General features: G+C 35.8%; 4 protein-coding genes and 1 non-coding gene across 5 annotated transcripts; 2 read left to right on the top strand and 3 right to left on the bottom strand.

Moving 5' to 3' along the window:
• Positions 1-627: 627 nt before the first annotated feature.
• Positions 628-709, bottom strand: TRNAS-GCU (transfer RNA serine (anticodon GCU)). Its single transcript has one exon. It is a non-coding gene; the product is annotated as a tRNA-Ser (tRNA).
• Positions 710-1,956: 1,247 nt separating this feature from the next.
• Positions 1,957-2,283, bottom strand: LOC132061634 (protein PELPK2-like). Its single transcript, XM_059454406.1, has one exon. The coding sequence runs from the start codon at positions 2,281-2,283 to the stop codon at positions 1,957-1,959; it is 327 nt and encodes a 108-aa protein (XP_059310389.1).
• A 4,034-nt stretch (positions 2,284-6,317) lies between these two features.
• On the top strand, positions 6,318-7,614 carry LOC132061635 (protein PELPK2-like). The gene is made up of 2 exons (XM_059454407.1): positions 6,318-6,504; positions 7,268-7,614. Exons 1-2 carry the CDS (start codon positions 6,318-6,320, stop codon positions 7,612-7,614), a joined length of 534 nt encoding a protein of 177 aa, XP_059310390.1.
• A 2,224-nt stretch (positions 7,615-9,838) lies between these two features.
• Positions 9,839-10,183, top strand: LOC132061637 (protein PELPK2-like). Its single transcript, XM_059454408.1, has one exon. The coding sequence runs from the start codon at positions 9,839-9,841 to the stop codon at positions 10,181-10,183; it is 345 nt and encodes a 114-aa protein (XP_059310391.1).
• Positions 10,184-12,424: 2,241 nt separating this feature from the next.
• LOC132061638 (protein PELPK1-like) lies at positions 12,425-12,814 on the bottom strand. The gene has a single exon (XM_059454409.1). The coding sequence runs from the start codon at positions 12,812-12,814 to the stop codon at positions 12,425-12,427; it is 390 nt and encodes a 129-aa protein (XP_059310392.1).
• Between the last annotated feature and the right edge of the window lie 8,355 nt (positions 12,815-21,169).

A 21,169-nucleotide genomic window follows, 5' to 3' on the forward strand; every position in this document is an offset into this window, starting at 1 on the left:
GTTCATGTAATATTAATATCCTCTTTTTCTTTTCTTTAAAAAATCAAAAGCGAACCAAGAGAGAGAGAGAGGGGGAGGTTTACTCCTATATGCAGTCTTTTTTCACAGGGACCCATTGCTAGATTACAAAGTCAATAGTGATCATTTTGACATAATTTGAATTTGAATTGAAACGAAATTTAATCACAAAGAAATGTAGCATTTTGAATCTTTATATCATAATATTGTGTTGGTAGCTAACAACTTTCGAAAGTTATAGTCTTAAACATAACATAACATTTTGCGCGTTTTAAAAGTTTCTAATTATAGATACAATATAATGTGATAGCTAATTGTTCAAATTTTAAATTATGTTATTTTTCAGAATAGATTGAATAAGAGTTGTGTCACATTGGAAAGAAGGAAGTAGTGATTATTAGTCTAAGGAGATGTCTAGGAAAAGCTGCAATAAAATTTGTAAATGAAACGTAATATAAGTGAAGATTCATTAGTATTTAATATTTAGGAATTCTTTGAGAAATTTTTTTCAAATCAAACGAAACGAAAAAAAAAAAAACAAGAAATTTGTTTAACAGTTCTTTATGTTTGGCTTTCAAAAGCAAGAGATGAAAATAAGAAAAAAGAAATCGTCGCCTGAGAGATTCGAACTCTCGCGGGGAAACCCCATGTACTTAGCAGGCACACGCCTTAACCACTCGGCCAAAGCGACTTGATGATTTGGGTTGGTGTTTCTGATAATTTGACTAAATCCTCACTATCATTTAAGTTCGTTTCTCCATCTAGTGTTCAGCGGCGGAGTCAAAAAATTTCCTAAGAGGGTTCAAAATATAAAAAAGGTAAACACGCGAAGAAGTTAAAGGAATTCAGCATCTACTACATATACATAAAAAAAATGATTTTAACCTTACATGTATAGTCGAACTTTTCGTCAAAGGGGGTTCATAACCACTTGGCTCTGCCTTGGTAATAACACATAGGAGTATCTTTTTCTATGATCGATAAATCTTCGAGAAGCAATGATATCTAATTTGAAGTTTGGTGAGTAATGTGATATTAATTCTTTTTTTTTTTCCATCTATTTTATAACAAAATACGTAGTTTTTGTTTTACCTATTATCATTTCTAGATTGTATGCTCCCGACACGAGTAAATCTTTAATTGTATTAGCAATTTCTAGCTAGCTAATGGAAAATAATATTCAACATAAAGTACTTAGAGCTCGTTTAGTAGGAGGTTTTAGATAAAATAATCACGGTATTACATGTAGTATTATTTTGTACCATGTTTACTGTCCGATACTTAATTTGGGGTCGACTAATCCGGATCCCGGCCCAAAAGTCCCACTATGTGGGTAGTGCTTCTTATCAATAACAACCCCATTCAGAGGGCTCAAACTTGAGATCTCTGATTAAGGAGGTATCGAGGGAGGGGTACCTACCCCACCACAACCTTTGGTAGTATACTATTATAGTTATCATTTGATAACTTGAATAAAGTGTTGGTGGAGCCAAGATTTTAGTTTATGGGTTCTGGATTACATTAACTTTTGTATAATGTGTTATGAATAGATTATTTATACATATTGAATGGAGTTTTTAACACAAATGCAAAGTTTGAGCCTAAGCTACTGGATTTTGCTAAACCCGTAATCACGATGCTGGTTCCGCCCATTGTTAAGAAGGATAATGAAAATAAAACTGTATGAATCATTCAAAAGCGAAGTGATAACGAAAAATGATTTAAAAGACAGTAGACGATTTAAATAACAAGTAGCAATATAAAAATTACATCAAAGTCTGCTTCACAATCAAGATATAAACACACAGAGAAGTCAAAAGACAGTATACATCACCCTGAAAAAAAAATTAGAAAACATTGGAAAAGCTGAAATGTAACATTACACCAATTAAGGCAAAACAACAACTACTAATATAGTAGAATGGAGATGAAAGATAATTAGTTGGATGGAGGAGGTGAAAGTGTAGGAATTGTGGGAATACTTGGAAGTGAGGGCATGTTGGGAATGGCAGGCATTGGTGGCAGAGTCATTTTGGGTACAGAGGGCAATGTAGGCAAAGATGCACCACTTGGCAATGGTGGCATTGCTGTAGGCAAGTTGGGAATATTTGGCAATTGTGGCATTGTTGGCTGAGGCATTGATGGGATCGTAGGCAAGTTAGGAAGTTGCAGTAGGCTACGAGCAGCATGACTTGTCGATATGCTTGATAAGGACAATAATGCTATGATCACGAAGAGGATTGAGCAATTGTTGGAAGCAGCCATTGTTGTATAATTAACTAGATTGCTTTCTTTTACAAGAAATATTGTTATGTTGTGACTTGAGTTGATGAGATTGATCATACTAAAGGGTATATATAGGGAAAGTTCTTGAGGGAGTAGAAGGATTTGGTGAGATGTTGGCTGAAGAAGCATAACCTCTAATTTCTAATTACTCTATTGTTAGTTAATCTTCATGAATGTTGGTTTGAGGACCATGCTCCAACTTTTAAGTCAATAAGTTTTCTAAGAGTAGTTAGCATAGATAAAATTTGGATCAACCATATTTTGTGGACAATTGAGTATTCGGGACACAGTAACCAAATTAATCCAAATTAATGTCGCGTAGGACCCATTAAGTGTGAGTGCTCCGTACCAAGGGCTGCTTCAGAACTCGAGCCCGAAACATTTGGTTACGGGTGAAAGAATGTCATCCATCCAACCACACCCGTGTAATTGTTTATTGTTTCTCTTTTTAAATCTGCTAGTAGTTTCTTGTATAGGACTGTTGTCTATTGATCCTTCCGATGTTGTTCAACTACCTAGGAGATGTTTGCTTGCCTAATATATGATTGTCAAATAATTAATCAGCTCAACAGTATTAATCTAACACAGTTACATGTGTGTGTTAATATCCTCGGAAGAAATATAATATGCTTAATTCTTAGGGAGCTAAAAATAGTGAACTCATAAGTACTATAGATTCCTCTTGATTAAGCAAATGCTTGGGTTCTTTACTTTTTAGGAACAAGTCAAAAAATACTGAAAAATGAATGCGAATTAATCAAATGGCATAATACATAGACAGTAGGCTTTCAAATTTGGGCTCAGCTGGCAAGTATATCCTCCAACTTTGAGTGTGCACAAGTGCCCCTCAACTCGTTTTAAGTTGAACACGTAAACACAAATGCCGATGTGACACATAAATTTTGAAGGTGTCTAGATTATCATTTTGTAAGTTGGAGTGTTCAACTGACAAAGTGGAGACAAATTGAGGTGTGCACACCCAAAGTTAGAGGGCATACTTGTCAGCCGAGACCAAATTTGGAGGTCTGTTTATATATTATGCCTAATCAAATTTAAACATTTGTACATGCTATACAGTCAAACCTCGCTATAATTGACATTTGTTATAACAACATTTTACTATAACGGCCTGATTTTCTCCAGAACCGATTTTTCATGTTATAGTTTACTTCTTTATAACAGCATTTTACCTATAACAGCAGTGACATTCATTACAACGGTACACTCTCTATAAAATTACCTCTCTATAGCAGCCATGAAATTTTCGGACAAACACTGCCATTATAGAGGGGTTTTACCATAGTCTCCTCTGTTTCATTCCTTTCTTTAAACAATGAAAAGGGAACCAAGTTTAGGGTTTTTTACTCCTATGAATAGTCTTCTTTTCACATGGACCGATCCTTCGATTACAAAATAAATAATGACCATTCATACTTTATGTTTTAGGAATGTAAACTAATGCACATGGAACTATACTGCTTTTTAAATATAATTTGTAAAGGCACAGTTAAGCTGATTAGTTTCTTCATGGTCATTCATAGAGTTGAAAGAACTTGAAGAGGAGATTTAGAAATTTTCCTTGTATATTCAATGAATAATCTGTACAATGCAACTGTTGATTTATACAAATTATTAGGGATTAAAATGCTAATTCCTATACTATGTAACTAAATAATCATCATTTTGTACAATTCACAAAGGAATCAAAAGTGTCGTTTTCTATGTAACTAGGCTTAATGCATTTGCGGCCCCCTAAACTTGCTCATTTTTTCCATTTTGACACCTTAACTAAGTGTTGTTCCTATTAAACCCTTGAACTCGTCCTCAATTGTGTCTATCAAACACAATTTGACTTACATAGTATTCCATCTTCAATGTAGCAACATGCTAATATATATTCTAATTTAATTATGCCATCTTTTAGTTAAGATTAACAGTAATTGAGAGGGGAAATAACAGTAGCTCTTAATTAAGTTGTCAGTGGAAAAGGTAACCAGCAGAAACCGACACACCCATGACCTAAAGAATAGCTTACCACGTGTCTAAAATATTACTCCACCTTCATTTCTCCAATTTAATTTCTGATTCTAACAAAAATCAGATTTAGGGAGTTTGATAGACACACTTGAGGACGAGTTCAGGGGTTCAAAAGGAACAACGCTTAGTTAAGGTGCCAAAATGAAAAAAATGGCAAGTTTAGGGGGCCGCATATGTATTAAGCCATTTAACTATGTACACAATAACTATCCTATGTATGCTCATCATGTGGGCCTTTATATTTGTCGATAGGAGTGGGAATTCGCACTGTAATCCTTTTGGGTGGTCTTTAAATTTTGCCCTCATATTTGAAATCTTTAAATTTTGCCCTTCGGCTAAAACCCATGGGTTCAGGGTTCGAACCCCACACGCTAAAATTAAAAAAAAAAAAACGCAAGGCAGAGTTTAAATTTCGCTATGCCTCCATTGGCATACACTCACAAGGAATTACCAAAGTTATGCGACCAAGATACTTATGCCTTATGGGCGACTTGGCCTAAGTATGCCGGTCCCAAGAGATAACTTTGGTAATTCCTTCACAAGTTTATGCCTGATCCTAAGCATAAAGTTTGCCAATTAAAAGTTTGCCCAAGTATGCCCTTATCTAAGATAAACTTGTTAAGGAATTACCAAAGTTATGCGACCCGCATACTTATGCCAAGTCCGCCCATATGGGCATGAGTATGCGGTCCAAGATAAATTTGTAATTCCTTAACAAATACGGGTCCCAAGATACACGCTACCCAAATCTTTCCTTGCAATTTTTTTTTTAATTTATGCTTGAGCGGGGTTCGAACTCGTAACCTCATGATTCTCGCGTGAACGCTCGAGTTGCAATGCGAAGGGCAAAAATTAAAGACCCGGCAATATGATAGGCATAATTTAAAGAATTAAAAATACGAGGGTAAAATTTAAAGACCACCACAAAAGAAGGGCAATCCGCGCAAAAAAATGATAGGAGTGTGTCGGTTGAGGCCCAATAACTTGAGAACGGCCCAATGCTTTCATCCGTTGCTAGTTTAGACAAAGGCCCAATCTGTTCCTCTTTATTGATCTTCTTCGACAAAACCAAAGACGAAATCCCCAAGACTTTGCATTTTTTCTTTGTCTCATCAACCATTTCCTTCGATCCTCCATTGTTGCTTGTGTGATGAAGATAAAGTGAAGGAGGTTTCTCCAACAAAAGTGTTGAACAAGATCGACTTGCTTCTTGAAAGATGCCCAAATTATAGCTAATATTAGTCTAAAGAGATGCCGATGACATTGGCATGTACACAATGGCAAAACGAAATTTGAATTTCCGATGGTTTGTATTTTTTTGGGGCAACTAACAGCTAGTTTAGTGACGTTAATATTAAAAAAAGAACAAATTGTGACTTTATTGTTACACCAGGTAAAAATTAGTGAAGATATGTCAAAGTAAACCCATTGGTCTACTACCAACGACATTGTCATGTTTTCTGTGACATGTTTGAACTGTCAACCTACTCTTAATTCTCTAAATGAACTGCCATTTGATTGGGGAACAACAAATATACATTTTTGGAAAGCTTTGTATTGCCAAGCTCTAGTTAAACTTCTTTACTCGATTGAATGTTTTCAGTTAAAGATCAAAATTATCAGTTTTTTATGTAGGGGTTTCCAAGAAATTAGTTTTTCCCCACGCATGCCTATAATCCAAATTGTTCAAAATATTGTATATCCGTTGATACTTTTTCGCCAATAAAATTGTATTTGACAAATAGGCATAAATCAATAGTAGAGTAGACTGCATTACATTAACACAAATGACAATCAATGTATAGCACTTAAGAGAGTATAAATGATACAATACATCATAAAGAATCACATAAAAGATTAAAATGACTAATTAATTAAAAAAAAAAACGCGGTAGAGACCAGTATGGTAAGATGGGTAAAAATCACGCGATTGGAAGCTGCAAGATTAGTTGGATGGAGGTGGTGAAAGTGTAGGCATGGTTGGAATTGTGGGAATTGTTGGAAGTGAAGGCATTTTGGGCAGAGGAATATTGGCAGGCATTGGTGGCAGAGTCATCTTTGGTATAGAAGGCAATGTAGGCAAAGATGGCAATGGCGAATTAGCGGTTGGAAGTGTTGGCAAAGATGCTGCACTTGGCAATGGTGGCAATGTTGCTGCTGATGGTAAGTTGGGAATAGTAGGCAACTGTGGCATTGTTGGTTGAGGCAATGAGGGAATTTTTGGCAAGTTTGGAAGTTGCATTAGGCTACGAGCAGCACGACTTGTTGATATACTTGAAAAGGACAATAATGCTACGATAACGAAGAGGATTGAGCAATTGTTAGAAGCAGCCATTGAGTTAATTTGCAAGATTAATTGCTCTGCTTTTATAGGGAAAGTTGTGTTTTGAATTGAGTACTTGATGAGATTGATCATTGCCAAAGGGTGTATATATAGGCAAAGTTCTTGAGGGAATCATAGGCTCTTTAATTTGTTGGTAGTTAACCTTCCCTAAATGTTGCTTTGAGGAACAATATACGCCAACTTCTTAGTCAAGAAGATCTCTGGAAGTAGTTATACATAGATGAAGTTTGGATCAACCATATTTGGTGAACAATATTTCAGCACTAATTAATGAAAGCATTTTTTATACTCTAATTGACTTTGCTACTCATGGAAAATCATTTCCTGGCTGCCTAAGAAGCTAGGTGAACTAATAATGAGTTGTCATGCTTCTACACCAAACATCGCATAGAATCCTGCTAGTTATTCAACAACTTTCCCTATATATATACCCCTTAAGTAAATAATCAAAGTCGCTCAAATTGAGAAAAGAACTCCTTCCAACTTACCATTATCAACTTCACTAATTTCCCTGAAACAAAGCATTTTCTATCGACACAATGGCTGCTACTAACAATTGCTCAATCTTCTTTTTGATCATAGGATTATTGTCCTTATCAAGCATCGCTATAACCCATGCTGCTCGTAGCCTACTACAACTTCCTAACTTGCCAACAATCCCGTCATTGCCTCAACCAACAATGCCACAGTTGCCTACTATTCCCAACTTACCAACAGCAGCCACATTGCCACCATTGCCAAGTGCTGCTTCTTTGCCAACACTCCCAACAGCTAATTCACCATTGCCATCTTTGCCTACATTGCCCTCTGTTCCGAAAATGACTTTGCCACCAATGCCCGCCAATATTCCTCTTCCTAACATGCCATCACTTCCAACTATTCCCACAATTCCAAACATGCCTACACTATCACCACCTCCATCCAACTAATCTTGCGATTTCGAACCGCATGGTTTTTACCTATCTTGCCCTGCTGAGAGACCGTGTGATTTTTTTTGCTTTCTTGTTTTTTAATTTTGTCATTTTAATCTTTTATCTGATTCTTGACGATGTATTGTATCATTTACACTCTTCTAAGTGCTATACGTTGATTGTCATTTGTGTTAATGAAATGCATGTCTACTATTGATTTATCTGTATTTGTCCAGTATATTTTACTCACAAGAAATGGTCAACCGTGTATACATTGCATATTTGGAACAAATTGAATCATAAATATACGCATTGGGAAACTAATTTCTTTTACAGTCCTACTTAATAATGAAAGCTAATTAAGCTTCATCATTTCAATCTTTAACTAAAAGCAATCGAGTAAAGAAGTTGAAACTTACATGTTCAACTTAATCAGACGCCCTGGAGTTTCACATAAAGGGAGTTTTTGAACTCCAGTACAGTTTTTCGTGTTTTAGTTAAGGCTATAGTTGTTCAAATTTATTTCCGCATTAAAAAGTGAGTATTTTCCAATTACATTTCATATGGTGATAAAAATTTAAATATTAGTTCAAAAAGTGGCTAGCCACCAAATTTCTACTAGACAGTCCACATAAGACCACGACCAGTAAGAAACCAATCAGCTTAACTCTACAAATTAATGAATTATAATGAAAAGCCATAATTTGGAAACAAAAAAAAAAATGAAAAGCCATATATTTTCACGTGTATTAGTTTACGTTACTAAAAATGAAGGATCGTTACTGATTTTGTAATCTAACTATGGGCTTATGTGAAAAAATAAAGAGTATTCCTAGGAGTAAAAATCTCTCGTGAGCTTGCTCGTATTGTCCGGCAGAATTCGGCCACATAAACAAGGAGAATTCTTATAGGCTGTCCGCTAGCATAAAACTAACTAATTGTAGATGAATATCATCATACACATATAACATTAGCAAATGAGCAAATCTGACAATATCCACGTTCATTTTCAGTAGTTGCGGAACTTGAGTATAGTTACAAGTTCGGTCGAACCAGTAACTTTGGTCAAAATCATGTATTTATTTTAAGCCAGTATTTTTTAAGAATTTGGCTTAAAAAAGTTTTCCACGTCACCTATAGCAATCGGAAATATCGCTTTGGTTGAGTGACTTTGTAGGTAAAATGACAATAAGTGAGTGACTTTGAAGGTGAAATGACAATAGTTGAGTGATTTTTTTATTACAAAACAAAGTTGAGTGACTTTCTGAGATAATTATCATTAGTTGAGTGACTTTTGTGTTACAAAATAAAATTGAGTGACTTTTTGAAATAAAAGCTGTTAGTTGAGTGACTGTCTGAGAAATAAACTAGACCCATTTGTGATATATGTGTTTAGTAAGATAAATTTGAAACAGAAACAGAGGACATTGGCAGTATAAATTCTATAAACTTTCAGGAAGAAAAGTTTACTAAAATTTCCTTATTAGTGGCTTTGTTATCCTCTAAAAAGAATTCAATCCAATATACGGCCAGACATCTCTATAACAGCCATCCTCTATAACTACATTTTACCAAAACGACCAAATTTTTTTTTGAAATCAAACTTTTATGTTATGCTATATCATATGTTCTCTATAACAATCAAAAAGTATATGGACAAATGACGTTGTTATAGAAAGGTTTGCCTGTAGAATATTTTGTCAAAAGTTATTAATCATTCTGTCCCAACTTATGTGACATTATTTGGAACATGTAGGCTAAAACGAGTCATAGATATTTGTATGGTCATAAATCATCTTACGCTTATTGGGAATTTGAAGTCAAATTGTTCCTAAATATACAAATATTTCAATCTTCCTTTGACAGACTAAAAAAGAAAGTTGCGACACATATTGGGACATAATGAATACTAGTAAATACTGGTTTCTTTGAGTGTTTTGTTAATTAATAGTTCATCAAATATGGTTGATCCAAACTTCATCTGTGTAAAAACTACTTCCAGAATATTATTGACTTAGAGAGTTTGTCCATCCTCATTAACCAACATTTAGGAAGGTGAACTAACAATACAATTCTCATATTTCCACACCAAACATCTCACACAATCTTCTTAGTTTTTCAACAACTTTCACTATATATAACCCTTAGTAAATGATCAAACTCATTCAAATTAAAACAGAACTTCCTACTTACATTATAACTTCATTTCCTGAAACAAAGCAATTTAGAGCAAATTGACACAATGGCTGCTTCCAGCAACTGCTCAATTCTTTTCATGATCATAGCATTATTGTCCTTATCCAGCATCACCACAAGTCATGCCGCTCGAAGCCTATTACAACTTCCCAACTTCCCTACAATCCCAACATTGCCTCAACCAACAATGCCACAATTGCCCAATATTCCCAATTTGCCAACACTTCCAACAGCTAATTCACCATTGCCTTCTTTGCCTACATTGCCCTCTGTACCAAAAATGACTCTGCCACCAATGCCTACCAATATTCCTCAGCCCAACATGCCATCACTTCCAACTATTCCCACAATTCCAAACATGCCTACACTCTCACCTCCTCCATCCAACTAATTATATAGCTCCCAGTTCCCACTGTATTATTAGTTGATTTCCCTATTGGTCTCTATGTACCACGCGTGATTATTTTTTTCGCTTTTGCTTTTGTCGCTTTGATATATTTTAAGTGATTATTAGCAATGTATTGTATCATTTTTATATACGTCTATTATCGAATTATGTGTATTAGTCCAGCATGTTTTCCAATTAAGCAAAGATCAACGTGATATACGTATTTTGAACAAATTGGATCACATACATTAATTAAAAACTACACTAATTTAATTTCCTTGAAAATCTACTTATTAGTGACAGCAATCGAGTAAAGGCACATTGTTTAACTAGATTGTATAAAAAGCTTCCCAACTTTTTATTGTTGTTTTCCGCAATCAACTAGCATTTCATTTAGAGAATCAAGAGTCATCAATCGATGCAGCAGTGAAAACTCAAGACGTATATGTTACGTTAAAATACAAGAAAAGGGCTTATAAAAATATGTGAAAACAAGTGAAGTCCAAACAAATTATACATTGAGAAGGTATTTTTTAGTAGCCAGTCGCGTACAAATAATCTGCATGTGAAGTATTGTGATGTTAATTAGGTAATTATATAGAATTAAAAAAGAGATAATACAAAATAATAACATATTTATGCAAATTACGTTCCTTCCAATCTAATATTTGTAACCTTTCCTCATACCGCATTCATTTGCAAACTTTCTTACACCTTTTCCTGGATATCTCCTTAGACAAATATAAGCTACTATATTTTTGACATATTCAGTGACAAAGTTTCAGCAAGTGATTGTTGTTACTTCACTTACTATAGCTAGGACACTTTAAAGAAGTAAGCAGTTCTTGTTCAACCATTTCTGGAATGTATGATAGAAAGTCCAAATAAGGCCATGGCGAGTAAGAAACTAATAGGCTCAATTCCGCCTCTACAAATTATATTGAAAAGCAATACATTTTCGCGTGCATTGGTTTCACCTTCCTCGAAAATGAATGATCATCTTGGTTTGTAATCTAACGTTAAGTCCATGTGAAAAAAAGACTAATACGCATAGGAGTAAAACTTTTCCCATGAGCTTGCTCGTGTTGCCTATCCAAAGTTTGGATGAAGGGGAGGATTTGGATAAGCTGGCAGCAAGCATAAAACTAGTCAATTCATGATGAATTCTCACGATACAAATATCATTGACACATACTCAGACTTGTAGTTGTTGTTAATAAATGGGAGTAAAACCTCCCCTAACTTGGTTCCCTTTTGATTGTTTAAAGAAAGGAGTTAAACTGAGGAGATTACAGGAGCGGAAGTATACCAAATGATTTATACAATCAGGCCTCTCTCTAACGGTTCTTTTTGGAACTAATCTTTCATGTTAAGTTATGTTATATTATAACGTTTTCTATAATAGCATTTTGCTATAGCATTCAAAAAATTATCCGGACAAATGACACCGTTATAGAGGTTCAACTGTATAGCATGACCGCAAATGTACCAATTTGACATATTCTCATTCATTTTCAGTTTTTACTTCTTCCTAAAAGGTAAAGAACCCAAATATTTGCTTAATCAAGAGGTATGTTCGTATGAGTTTAGTATATACTAGTACTATTCTTAGCTCCCTAGCAGCACATTATTTCTTCGGAGAGGACACGTTAACATAACACATGGAAATGTGCTGCACAATACTGTTGAGCTGATTATTAGTTATTTGACTAATAATTAGGCAAGCAAACATCTCCTAGGTAGTTGAACAAAATCTGTATGATCAATATTCTTTTTTCTCTTAACAATTCATTATGTTCTGTTGTCTTCTTTTCTCTGTAATTAGCTTTAGGCATGAGTACAAAGGCAGAGTTAAGATTTTGAGTTTATGGGTTCTAATTCTGGAAAAAGAAAGTTATTGAGTTCTTGATAAATTATTTTTACATATGAAGTAGATTTTTTAACACAAATACAATTACAGGGTATTGCACCAAGTGACTGGGTTCTGCCAATCCGTAAGCGGAATGCTAGCTCTCAGCTGCATGATTACCATCCATACGGGAATGAATACTAGCAGAGTACACTGCATTACATTAACACAAATGACAATCAATGTATTGCACTCAGAGAGTATAAATGATACAATACGTTGTAAAGAATCACATAATAGATTAAAATGACAAACAAAGAAGCCAAAAAAAAAAAATCACGCGGTAGAGACCAGTAGGGTAAGATGGATAAATTCCCGTGATTGGAAGCCAAAGATTAGTTGGATGGAGGTGGTGAAAGTGTAGGCATGTTTGGAATTGTGGGAATGTTAGGAAATGATGGCATTTTGGGCAGTGGAATATTAGCAGGCACTGGTGGCAGAGTCATCTTTGGTATAGAAGGCAATGTAGGCAAAGATGGCAATGGCGAATTAGCGGTAGGAAGTGTTGGCAAAGATACTGCACTTGGCAATGGTGGCAATGTTGCTGCTGTTGGTAAGTTGGGAATAGTAGGCAACTGTGGCATTGTTGGTTGAGGCAATGAGGGGATTTTTGGCAAGTTTGGAAGTTGCATTAGGCTACGAGCAGCACGACTTGTTGATATACTTGAAAAGGACAATAATGCTACGATAACGAAGAGGATTGAGCAATTGTTAGAGGCAGCCATTGTGTCGATTTGCTCTAGATTGCTTTGTTTTTCAAGGAATATTGTGTTTTGAAATGAGTACTTGAGATGAGATTGATCATTGCTGAAGGGTGTATATATAGGCAAAGTTTTTGAGGGAATCATAGGGATTAATTTGTTGGTAGTTAACCTTCCCTAAATGTTGCTTTGAGAGACAATATACCCCAACTTCTTAGTCAAGAAGATCTCTGGAAGTAGTTATACATAGATGAAGTTTGGATCAACCATATTTGGTGAACGATATTTCAGCACTAATTAAAGAAATCATTTTTACATACTCTAATTGACTTTGCTATATATGTTTTCATGGATATAATTCCTAACTGACTAAAAAGCTAGGTGAACTAATAATAAGTTGCCATGCTTCTACACCAAACATCTCATAGAATCCTGCTGATTTTTCAACAACTTTCCCTATATATATACCCCTTCAGTAAATAATCAAAGTCACTCAAATTAAAAAAGAACTTCTTCCAACTTACCATTATCAACTTCACTAATTTCCCGGAAGCAAAGCATTTTCTATCAAATTGACACAATGGCCGCTACTAAGAATTGCTCAATCCTCTTTTTGATCATAGGATTATTGTCCTTATCAAGCATCGCTACAAGCCATGCTGCTCGTAGCCTACTACAACTTCCTAACATGCCTACAATCCCGTCATTGCCTCAGCCAACAATGCCACAGTTGCCAAATATTCCCAACTTGCCAACAGCAGCAACATTGCCACCATTGCCAAGTGCTGCTTCTTTGCCAACACTCCCAACAGCTAATTCGCCATTGCCATCTTTGCCTACATTGCCCTCTGTTCCGAAAATGACTTTGCCACCAATGCCAGCCAATATTCCTCTTCCCAACATGCCATCACTTCCAAACATTCCCACAATTCCAAACATGCCTACACTTTCACCACCTCCATCCAACTAATCTTGCGGCTTCCAACCGCGAGATTTTTACCTATCTTGCCCTACTGAGAGACCGCGTGATTTTTGGTTTTTATTATTTTTTCTTTTGTCATTTTAATCTTTTATGTGATTCTTGATGATGTATTGTATCATATACACTCTTCTGAGTGCTATACGTTGATTGTCATTTGTGTTAATGAAATGCATTTCTACTATTGATTTATCTGTATTTGTCCAGTATATTTTACTCACAAGAAATGGTCAACCGTGTGTACATTGCATATTTTGAACAAATTGAACATAAACATAACATGGTGGAAAACTAATTTCTTTGATAGTCCTACTTAATAATGAAAATAATTAAGCTTTATCATTTCAATCTTTAACTGAAAGCAATCCAGTAAAGAAGTTTAACTAGAGCTTACGTATATAAGGCCTCCCAAAAATTTATAACTGATGTTCCACAATAAAATGGCATTTCATATTTTCGTATTTATTTATCTAACAACTTTTAGTTTAATTTAAAACTTAAATGTTCAAATAAATCGCACGGTCCTGAAGTTTCACATAAAGGGAGTTTTCGAACTCCGGTACAGTTTTTCATGTTTTAGTTAAGGCTATAGTTGTTCAAATTTATTTCCAAACTAGAAAGTGAGTATTTTTCAATTCCATTACATATGGTGACAAAATTTTAAATATTAATCTAGTTCAGAAAGCGGCTAGCCCACCTAATTTTTACTAGAAAGTCCACGTAAGACCATGACCAGTAAGAAACTAATCAGCTCAATTCCACCTCTACAAATTATAATGAAAAGCAATATATTTTCACGTGCATTAGTTTAGCTTCCTAAAAAATGAAGGATCGTTATTGATTTTGTAATCTAACTATAGGTGTGAAAAAATAAAGACTATTCATAGGAGTAAAAATCTCTCGTGAGCTTGATCGTATTGTCCGGCCGAAGTCGGCCAAACAAACAAGGAGGATTTTGATAGGCTGCCCGCTAGCATAAAACTAACTAATTGTAGATGAATCTCATCATACAGATATAGCATTAGCAAATGAGCAAATCTGATAATATCCGCATTCATTTTCAGCAGTTGTGGGTATAGTTACGGGTTCGGTCGAACCAGTAGCTTTGGTCAAAATCATGTATTTATTTTAAGCTAGTATTTTTTTAAGAATTTGGCTTAAAAAAATTTCCATGTCACCTATAGCAATTGGAAATATCGCTTTGGTTGAGTGACTTTGTAGGTAAAATGACAATAAGTGAGTGACTTTGTAGGTGAAATGACAATAGTTGAGTGGCTATTTTATTACAAAACAAAGTTGAGTAACTTTATGTGATAATTACCATTAATTAAGTGACGTTTGTGTTAGAAAATAAAATTAAGTGACTTTTTGAAATAAAATTGTTACTTGAGTGACTGTCTGAGAAATAAACTCGACCCATTTGTGTATATATGTGTTTAGTAAGATGAATTTGAAACAGAAACATAGGACATTGGCAGTATAAAATGATATGAATAGATTTGGGGGAAACACCCAATCAATACCTAAAACGCGGAATTAAAGGATAATAAGAAATTGGAATGAGAATTGAAGAAAAAGGGGATGAGAAATAGAGGATAGAAGCTAGACCCTAATGATAATGAATCTATGGACAAACCTGAGTATATGAAACCTAAATCCTTCCAATTGGATTCAATCAATAGAATCCAAGCTATTTGAAATCAAAGCAAGAGATATTCAATTGAAATCCACAAATAAACAACTCTTTATGAAATCAAGGGAAATAAGGTTCAAAACCAACAATGGAATCCACCATTAACTATCCTAAATCTTAAAGGTTATTAAGCCAAAAACTATCACTCATTTAGAGTCTTCAATACATAATCAATCCAAATCTACCTAATCAAATAAAAGACAAGTTATATATACAAGCTAAGCAAAGAAGACTAATAAGCAATTACAATGCTACTCTTAATGAAGTAAGGGCCTTGTTTGGCTAGTTTTCTTAGTGTAGTCTTCAAATCAAAGATTGGCCTTCAATGACCAAACACGTCCCTCCTTGCATAGATGGCCCTCTAATCAACCTTGCATGCATGACCTTCTTGCAAGCATAACCCTCCTTGCGCAAAGTAACCACTTGCACAAATAGCCCTTTGCGCAAATAGCCGCCCAAGCTATCTTCCAAGTCTTGCGGGCAAGGACCTCGAGCTCTAAATCTCCCAACCAAGCAATCTCCCAAACCTTGTAGGATTCCACATCTATGAAGCTTGTAGAGACTTGGCTCTCATCATTGATCATCATAAAGTGTATAGTGTGGAAATACACATTTGAGGCCCTTTGAAGCGCTCCAAATGTGGTGAATAAGCTCCAATGAAGATCATAGCCTCTAAGTTGAGCTCCACCACGAATCATAGGCTCTATAAATGCACTCGAGCCAATGAAAATTATATCATCCTCCCATTCTTTAAAAGGATTCGTCCTCGAATCCGAACCTAGCAAAAACCAAGGGAAGACAACAACAAGCAAGATCCTCAAAGCATAAGGGTTAGTGTTAGCACAAACAAATAGACCAACATGCCAAAGATGTACAAACTTGTGATATAACCACTCATCAATAATCAATGTGAATAAAGACTCCACATATGGGGCACCAAGAAGTTGACCCCTCCAAAGATCACAAAACAAGGGTGAGACAAGGAAACCAATGGACCTAAGACAATAAGCATGCAATGCTACATTGATTCTAGAAAACATATCACACATCGGACCCTCATTTCGCAAATAAGAACTCTCTAAAGTCTGTCCCATGACCAATACACAACAATTAGCACCGGGGTCGAAGGAAAAAGTTATCCAAAAAACATGGCTAAGGAGACAACTATTCACCGCGCAAATACCCCTCTCAATCAAGGATGCACCCTCAATACAAACATGAGTGTTATCATAGGCAAATAGGTGATATAGAAAGGTGTCATACAAAACAACTTCTTCAACTAAAGTGACCTCAAGTATAGACTCATTATGGGGTTCAAGCACAAGTTCAAGCAAGTCACTACTATTTGGAGCACTCATGGAAGAAGTGACAATCTGCAAACAAGTTTCACCTTCTTTTTCAAAACATCCTTCCCCAACTATCATGTCATTTCCCTCCAAGAGAAGGCTTCCATCACAAGGAAAAGGGTTATCTAACCTATGTCAAGCTAGAAGTAGCATCTCCCCATCCCTTAGGTTAGGAGATCTAGCATAGTCCTTCCAAGAAGTGTGCTCTTTTCCCTTCAAATTGCTCCTATTCTTTAAAGAGCACTCTTCACTTTCGGAAGCCATTCTCAAATTTGACATTGGTCCATTAAGTGGGTCATAAACCCTCAAGAAGGATCCCTCGTCATCGAAGATGGTGTCAAGAACTTCACCCACCCCATGCTTGTCATCAAGACTAAGCTTATCGTCATCCCATAGTGGGTTACAAAACACATTATAGCCTCCAAAGGAAACTAAATGCTCAACATTACCATACATCCCACTAGGTACATCATTTCCACAAGTCATGTCAACTTTAAATAAGACATTATCTTTAAAAGAAAAAGATTCGATGAACAACGAATAGTCAAAGAATGCAATCTTATTCTCAAAAAGAAAAGGTCATCTACCAAAGTATTTTCATTAACATGACTATTCACATGATCAATTACATCAATATCATCACTAAATTGATGTTCATTAAGCACGTCACAAAGCTTCTCAAATAGTGGATTATCATGGCAAGCAAATCGATCAAAACAAGTATCCACACTAGTTGGACACAAATTGATCTTGCTAGAAGAATCAATTCGGTCATAGCAAGGATCAACTAGTGGGTGAGCTATCATATCACGTGACAATGTACTAACATGCAAATCACAAGGGTCAACACTAGGTGGACACAAATTGATCTCACAAGAAGAATCAAGATGGTCATCAATAGGATCAACTAGTGTTGGACCACCCATATCAACTACAATGTCAACAATCAATGAAAACTCACTAAGATGGTCACAAGGTAAAGGCTCATTAAGCTCATGTAAGGACAAGCTATTATTCACACTCAATTTAACAGCATGATCAATCACATCATTTGGAGTGTCTAAGTTTAGCTATTTTATCTTGAATTGCACACAAAGTATTTCCTTTACCATGAGATTCAACTTTGGAGCCTATTTTCTCCTTCGGGAAGCCTTCAACTACCTCATGAACTTTCAAAGTTTGAGGTTCATCATTCGATTTGCTTTCAAGAATACCTGCACCATTTTTCAAACAACTAGAGAAGAAAGAAAAGTTACAAGAGTTAGAATGATGTTGTGACAACTCCATCACATCATGCCTCACAACCTATCTTTTTTCCACTCTAGAGTTGTCACTTTTCACTCCCTTACTCCTCTCAATCTTTTCTCTCTCAAGTTCATGGGAGTTGGGACAAGTGCCAAGTACTTCTTTGGAAGGGTTAGGGAAACCCTCAACTTCCATCTTCTCCTTTGCTTCACAAGGGTTAGATGGCTTTTCCTTCATTCGTTGCCCCTTGAGTAAGCGTTCTTTCAAGAGGTGTGTATGCTCTAACGTCACTTTGATACATTCACTTGCGTTTGTTTCTTCATTGGGGAGTACGGGTGGAAAGAAAAGTCTCCCTTGTTTGTTCGCTACATATTTGTACCATTCTTTCCCATATGAAACCTTATGTTCTTAGAACCAAGAATTTCCCAAACACAAGGGAAAATCATCTAGGGGGAGCACATCATACCAAATGTCCTCTTGGTAGTTGCCATGGGTAAAGAATACTCTTGCGCTCCTATCAACCAAATGTCCTCTTTAATAGTAAGGATCCCGTCTCATCACACATTCAATGCCCAATGTCTCAACCACTTGAGGTGCAAGGTAGTTCTTTATAGCTATTATCATCCACCACAAGGACATACCCCGCACTACTAAGTAAATTCATCTTTGTTTCAAGAGTCCGCCTCTTCGGGTCATTTCTCTCTTTAGAACTTACATCTCTTCTACCTCCACCACCTATTAATACTTCCTTCCTATCTTCAACATCACAACGGTATTGAGAACACGTCACATTTTCATTAGGATGGGAAGAATGATTCTCTTTTCCTAGGTCGATTTCAACTTTGCTCAACCCACACACTTATACCATTTTGCCCAAAATAGAAAGTATCACAATTCAATATATGTGAATATCTACAAGAGGATTCCTCACAAGGTTCATGTTCAAAATCACTATCCTCACGAGCATATTCACCATAAAATACATAACCATAAGGCTCACGTTCATCACAACTTCCTATTTCATGCAAGTCTCCATCAATTGGCTCATAACGTAAGTGTAAGGAAGGAATGTACCTAAAGTTGCCTTCATATCCATGGTGTGTAGCATGAGACCCTTCATAGCTCTAGTCTTCACCATAGGACTCGTCATCAAATTCCTCTGCTCCTTCATCGTCTTCATAAGATCCATGAGAATCACTCGCCTCATAATCACCCCCGGAGTAGTGAGGTCCACTTTCATCTTGGTTATGATCATATAGACCATCACACGACCCATGAACACCATCATCTTCACGATCATTGTAAGCATAGTGATGCTCACCATCATCTCCATGAGTCATATCTTCTCCTTCATAGCTTTCATCGCTATCGTAGTCATACCCTCCATTGCTAGAGGTATAGCTCTCCAATTTGTAACCACAATATTCCGAAGCTATGGATGACATCCTTATATATTCTCCTCCTTATGACTTCTCTCCTTATACCTACAAAACGAGCAAACAAGATTAGTAGTAAAGTTTTTCACGTCACTCATATTTGCACTCAAGCTTACCTCTCAACCTAAAGCTGCTTCCAAAGTTAGCCAAGAACAGCTTATCCAAATCAATTCACAAGGTTGCTAATCTTTTTAGAAGAATAGATTCTTGTTAATTGAAAGACGGATGACTCGATTAAACTAAAGGACTTGAGCCTAAGAAGTTTCAACGAGGTTAAAACGAGAAAAGCTTGAAAAAAAATTAGCACAAAAAGAAATGGGACTTAAGAACTAATCAACAACTAAGTAAGGTTAATTACTAGTGATAATTAACTTGGAAGGTCAAGAAAGGATGAACAAATACCTAACTTAACTTAGAACTGAAAATGAAGTGAAACCGGGTTGAAGAACAAACTTGCAATGCAGTTTCGAATAAATACAAGTACATTTAGAGGTTGAGGCTTTGTATACAGGTTGTTTATGGAATGTTATATGATCCTGCAAAGGGTCGTCGCGGGCAATGCATTTGAGGAGTGCACTTTACGGTCCGTATTTTGTCACCGTAAATCAGCAACAGTAGACAAGTTTGTCAATTTGACGGTCAAGATTGATGGAACGTCTTTGATCTACGGTCCGTAAAATGGGACAGTACAAGCAGAAGCATAAAATGCATTTGATGAGTGCATTTTACGGTCCGTATGTGAGCTCGAATTTCGGAACCAATTTACTCCTCAATATACGCTCTGTAAATAAATTACGGTCCGTAAAAATCCTTCAGTGATGACGTGTTGTATTTCGTACCTCGATCTTTGGGCTGGATTTTTCTGAATATTCTTGTATTTGAGGTACCTCGAGCCCACTATATCATATGTTTTGCTAAATTTGGCCCAACAAATACCTTTTCACTTTTTGTACTTGAAATTTTGAATCAAAAGGCTTCTTTGGTCATCTTCTTCCTCATGAATTTATGAAGAAGCTCAAGAACACTATGAGCATTTAAATTATCAACCCCTTCAATTTCAATTCCAATTGATCCCAGATATCGAATCTAGCCTCCCCTCAACCTAGAGAACAAAGCTCACTCCAAATTGAGACCAATTGAACACTACAAATTGAAGACTCACTTGCTTGTTCTTTAAGTTCTTCAAAAGCTTTAAACTCAACAATGGTGAATGACCCAAAACACCTCCAAATGCTCCAAAACTTTAGATCTAAGTAGATTTGATAGCAAGGAACTCAAATCAACACTCAATTTCGAACAAATCCAACATCAAACCAAATTTTTGAATTTTTTGGGAATTTTCAGATTTTCTCAATTTTTTTTAAAGATTTTCAAAATAAGATGAACCTAAGATTGAGAACACTCTAGCCTAAGCTCTGATATCAAATGATAGGGAATCGATTTGGGGCAAACACTAAATCAATACCTAAAATGCGGAATTAAAGGCTAACAAGAAATTGAGATGAGAATTGAGGAAAAAGGGAATGAGAAATAGAAGATAAAAGCTAGACCCTAATGATAATGAATCTATGGACAAACCTAAGTATATGAAACCTAGACCTTTTCAATTGGATTCAATCAATAGAACATAAGTTATTTGAAATCAAGGAAACATATGTTCAAACGAATCCACAAATGAAC

This window comes from Lycium ferocissimum, chromosome 6 (assembly GCF_029784015.1).
Source record: "Lycium ferocissimum isolate CSIRO_LF1 chromosome 6, AGI_CSIRO_Lferr_CH_V1, whole genome shotgun sequence".
Classification (NCBI taxonomy): Eukaryota; Viridiplantae; Streptophyta; class Magnoliopsida; order Solanales; family Solanaceae; genus Lycium; species Lycium ferocissimum.

Bases quoted from the DNA above. Each gene is read 5' to 3' on its own strand.
- LOC132061634 (XM_059454406.1), bottom strand. From the start codon at position 2,283: ATGGCTGCTTCCAACAATTGCTCAATCCTCTTCGTGATCATAGCATTA.
- LOC132061635 (XM_059454407.1), top strand. From the start codon at position 6,318: ATGGTTGGAATTGTGGGAATTGTTGGAAGTGAAGGCATTTTGGGCAGA. The intron at 6,505-7,267 runs GTAAGTTGGGAA...TTTTGATCATAG, and splicing joins TGGCAATGTTGCTGCTGATG to GATTATTGTCCTTATCAAGC.
- LOC132061637 (XM_059454408.1), top strand. From the start codon at position 9,839: ATGGCTGCTTCCAGCAACTGCTCAATTCTTTTCATGATCATAGCATTA.
- LOC132061638 (XM_059454409.1), bottom strand. From the start codon at position 12,814: ATGGCTGCCTCTAACAATTGCTCAATCCTCTTCGTTATCGTAGCATTA.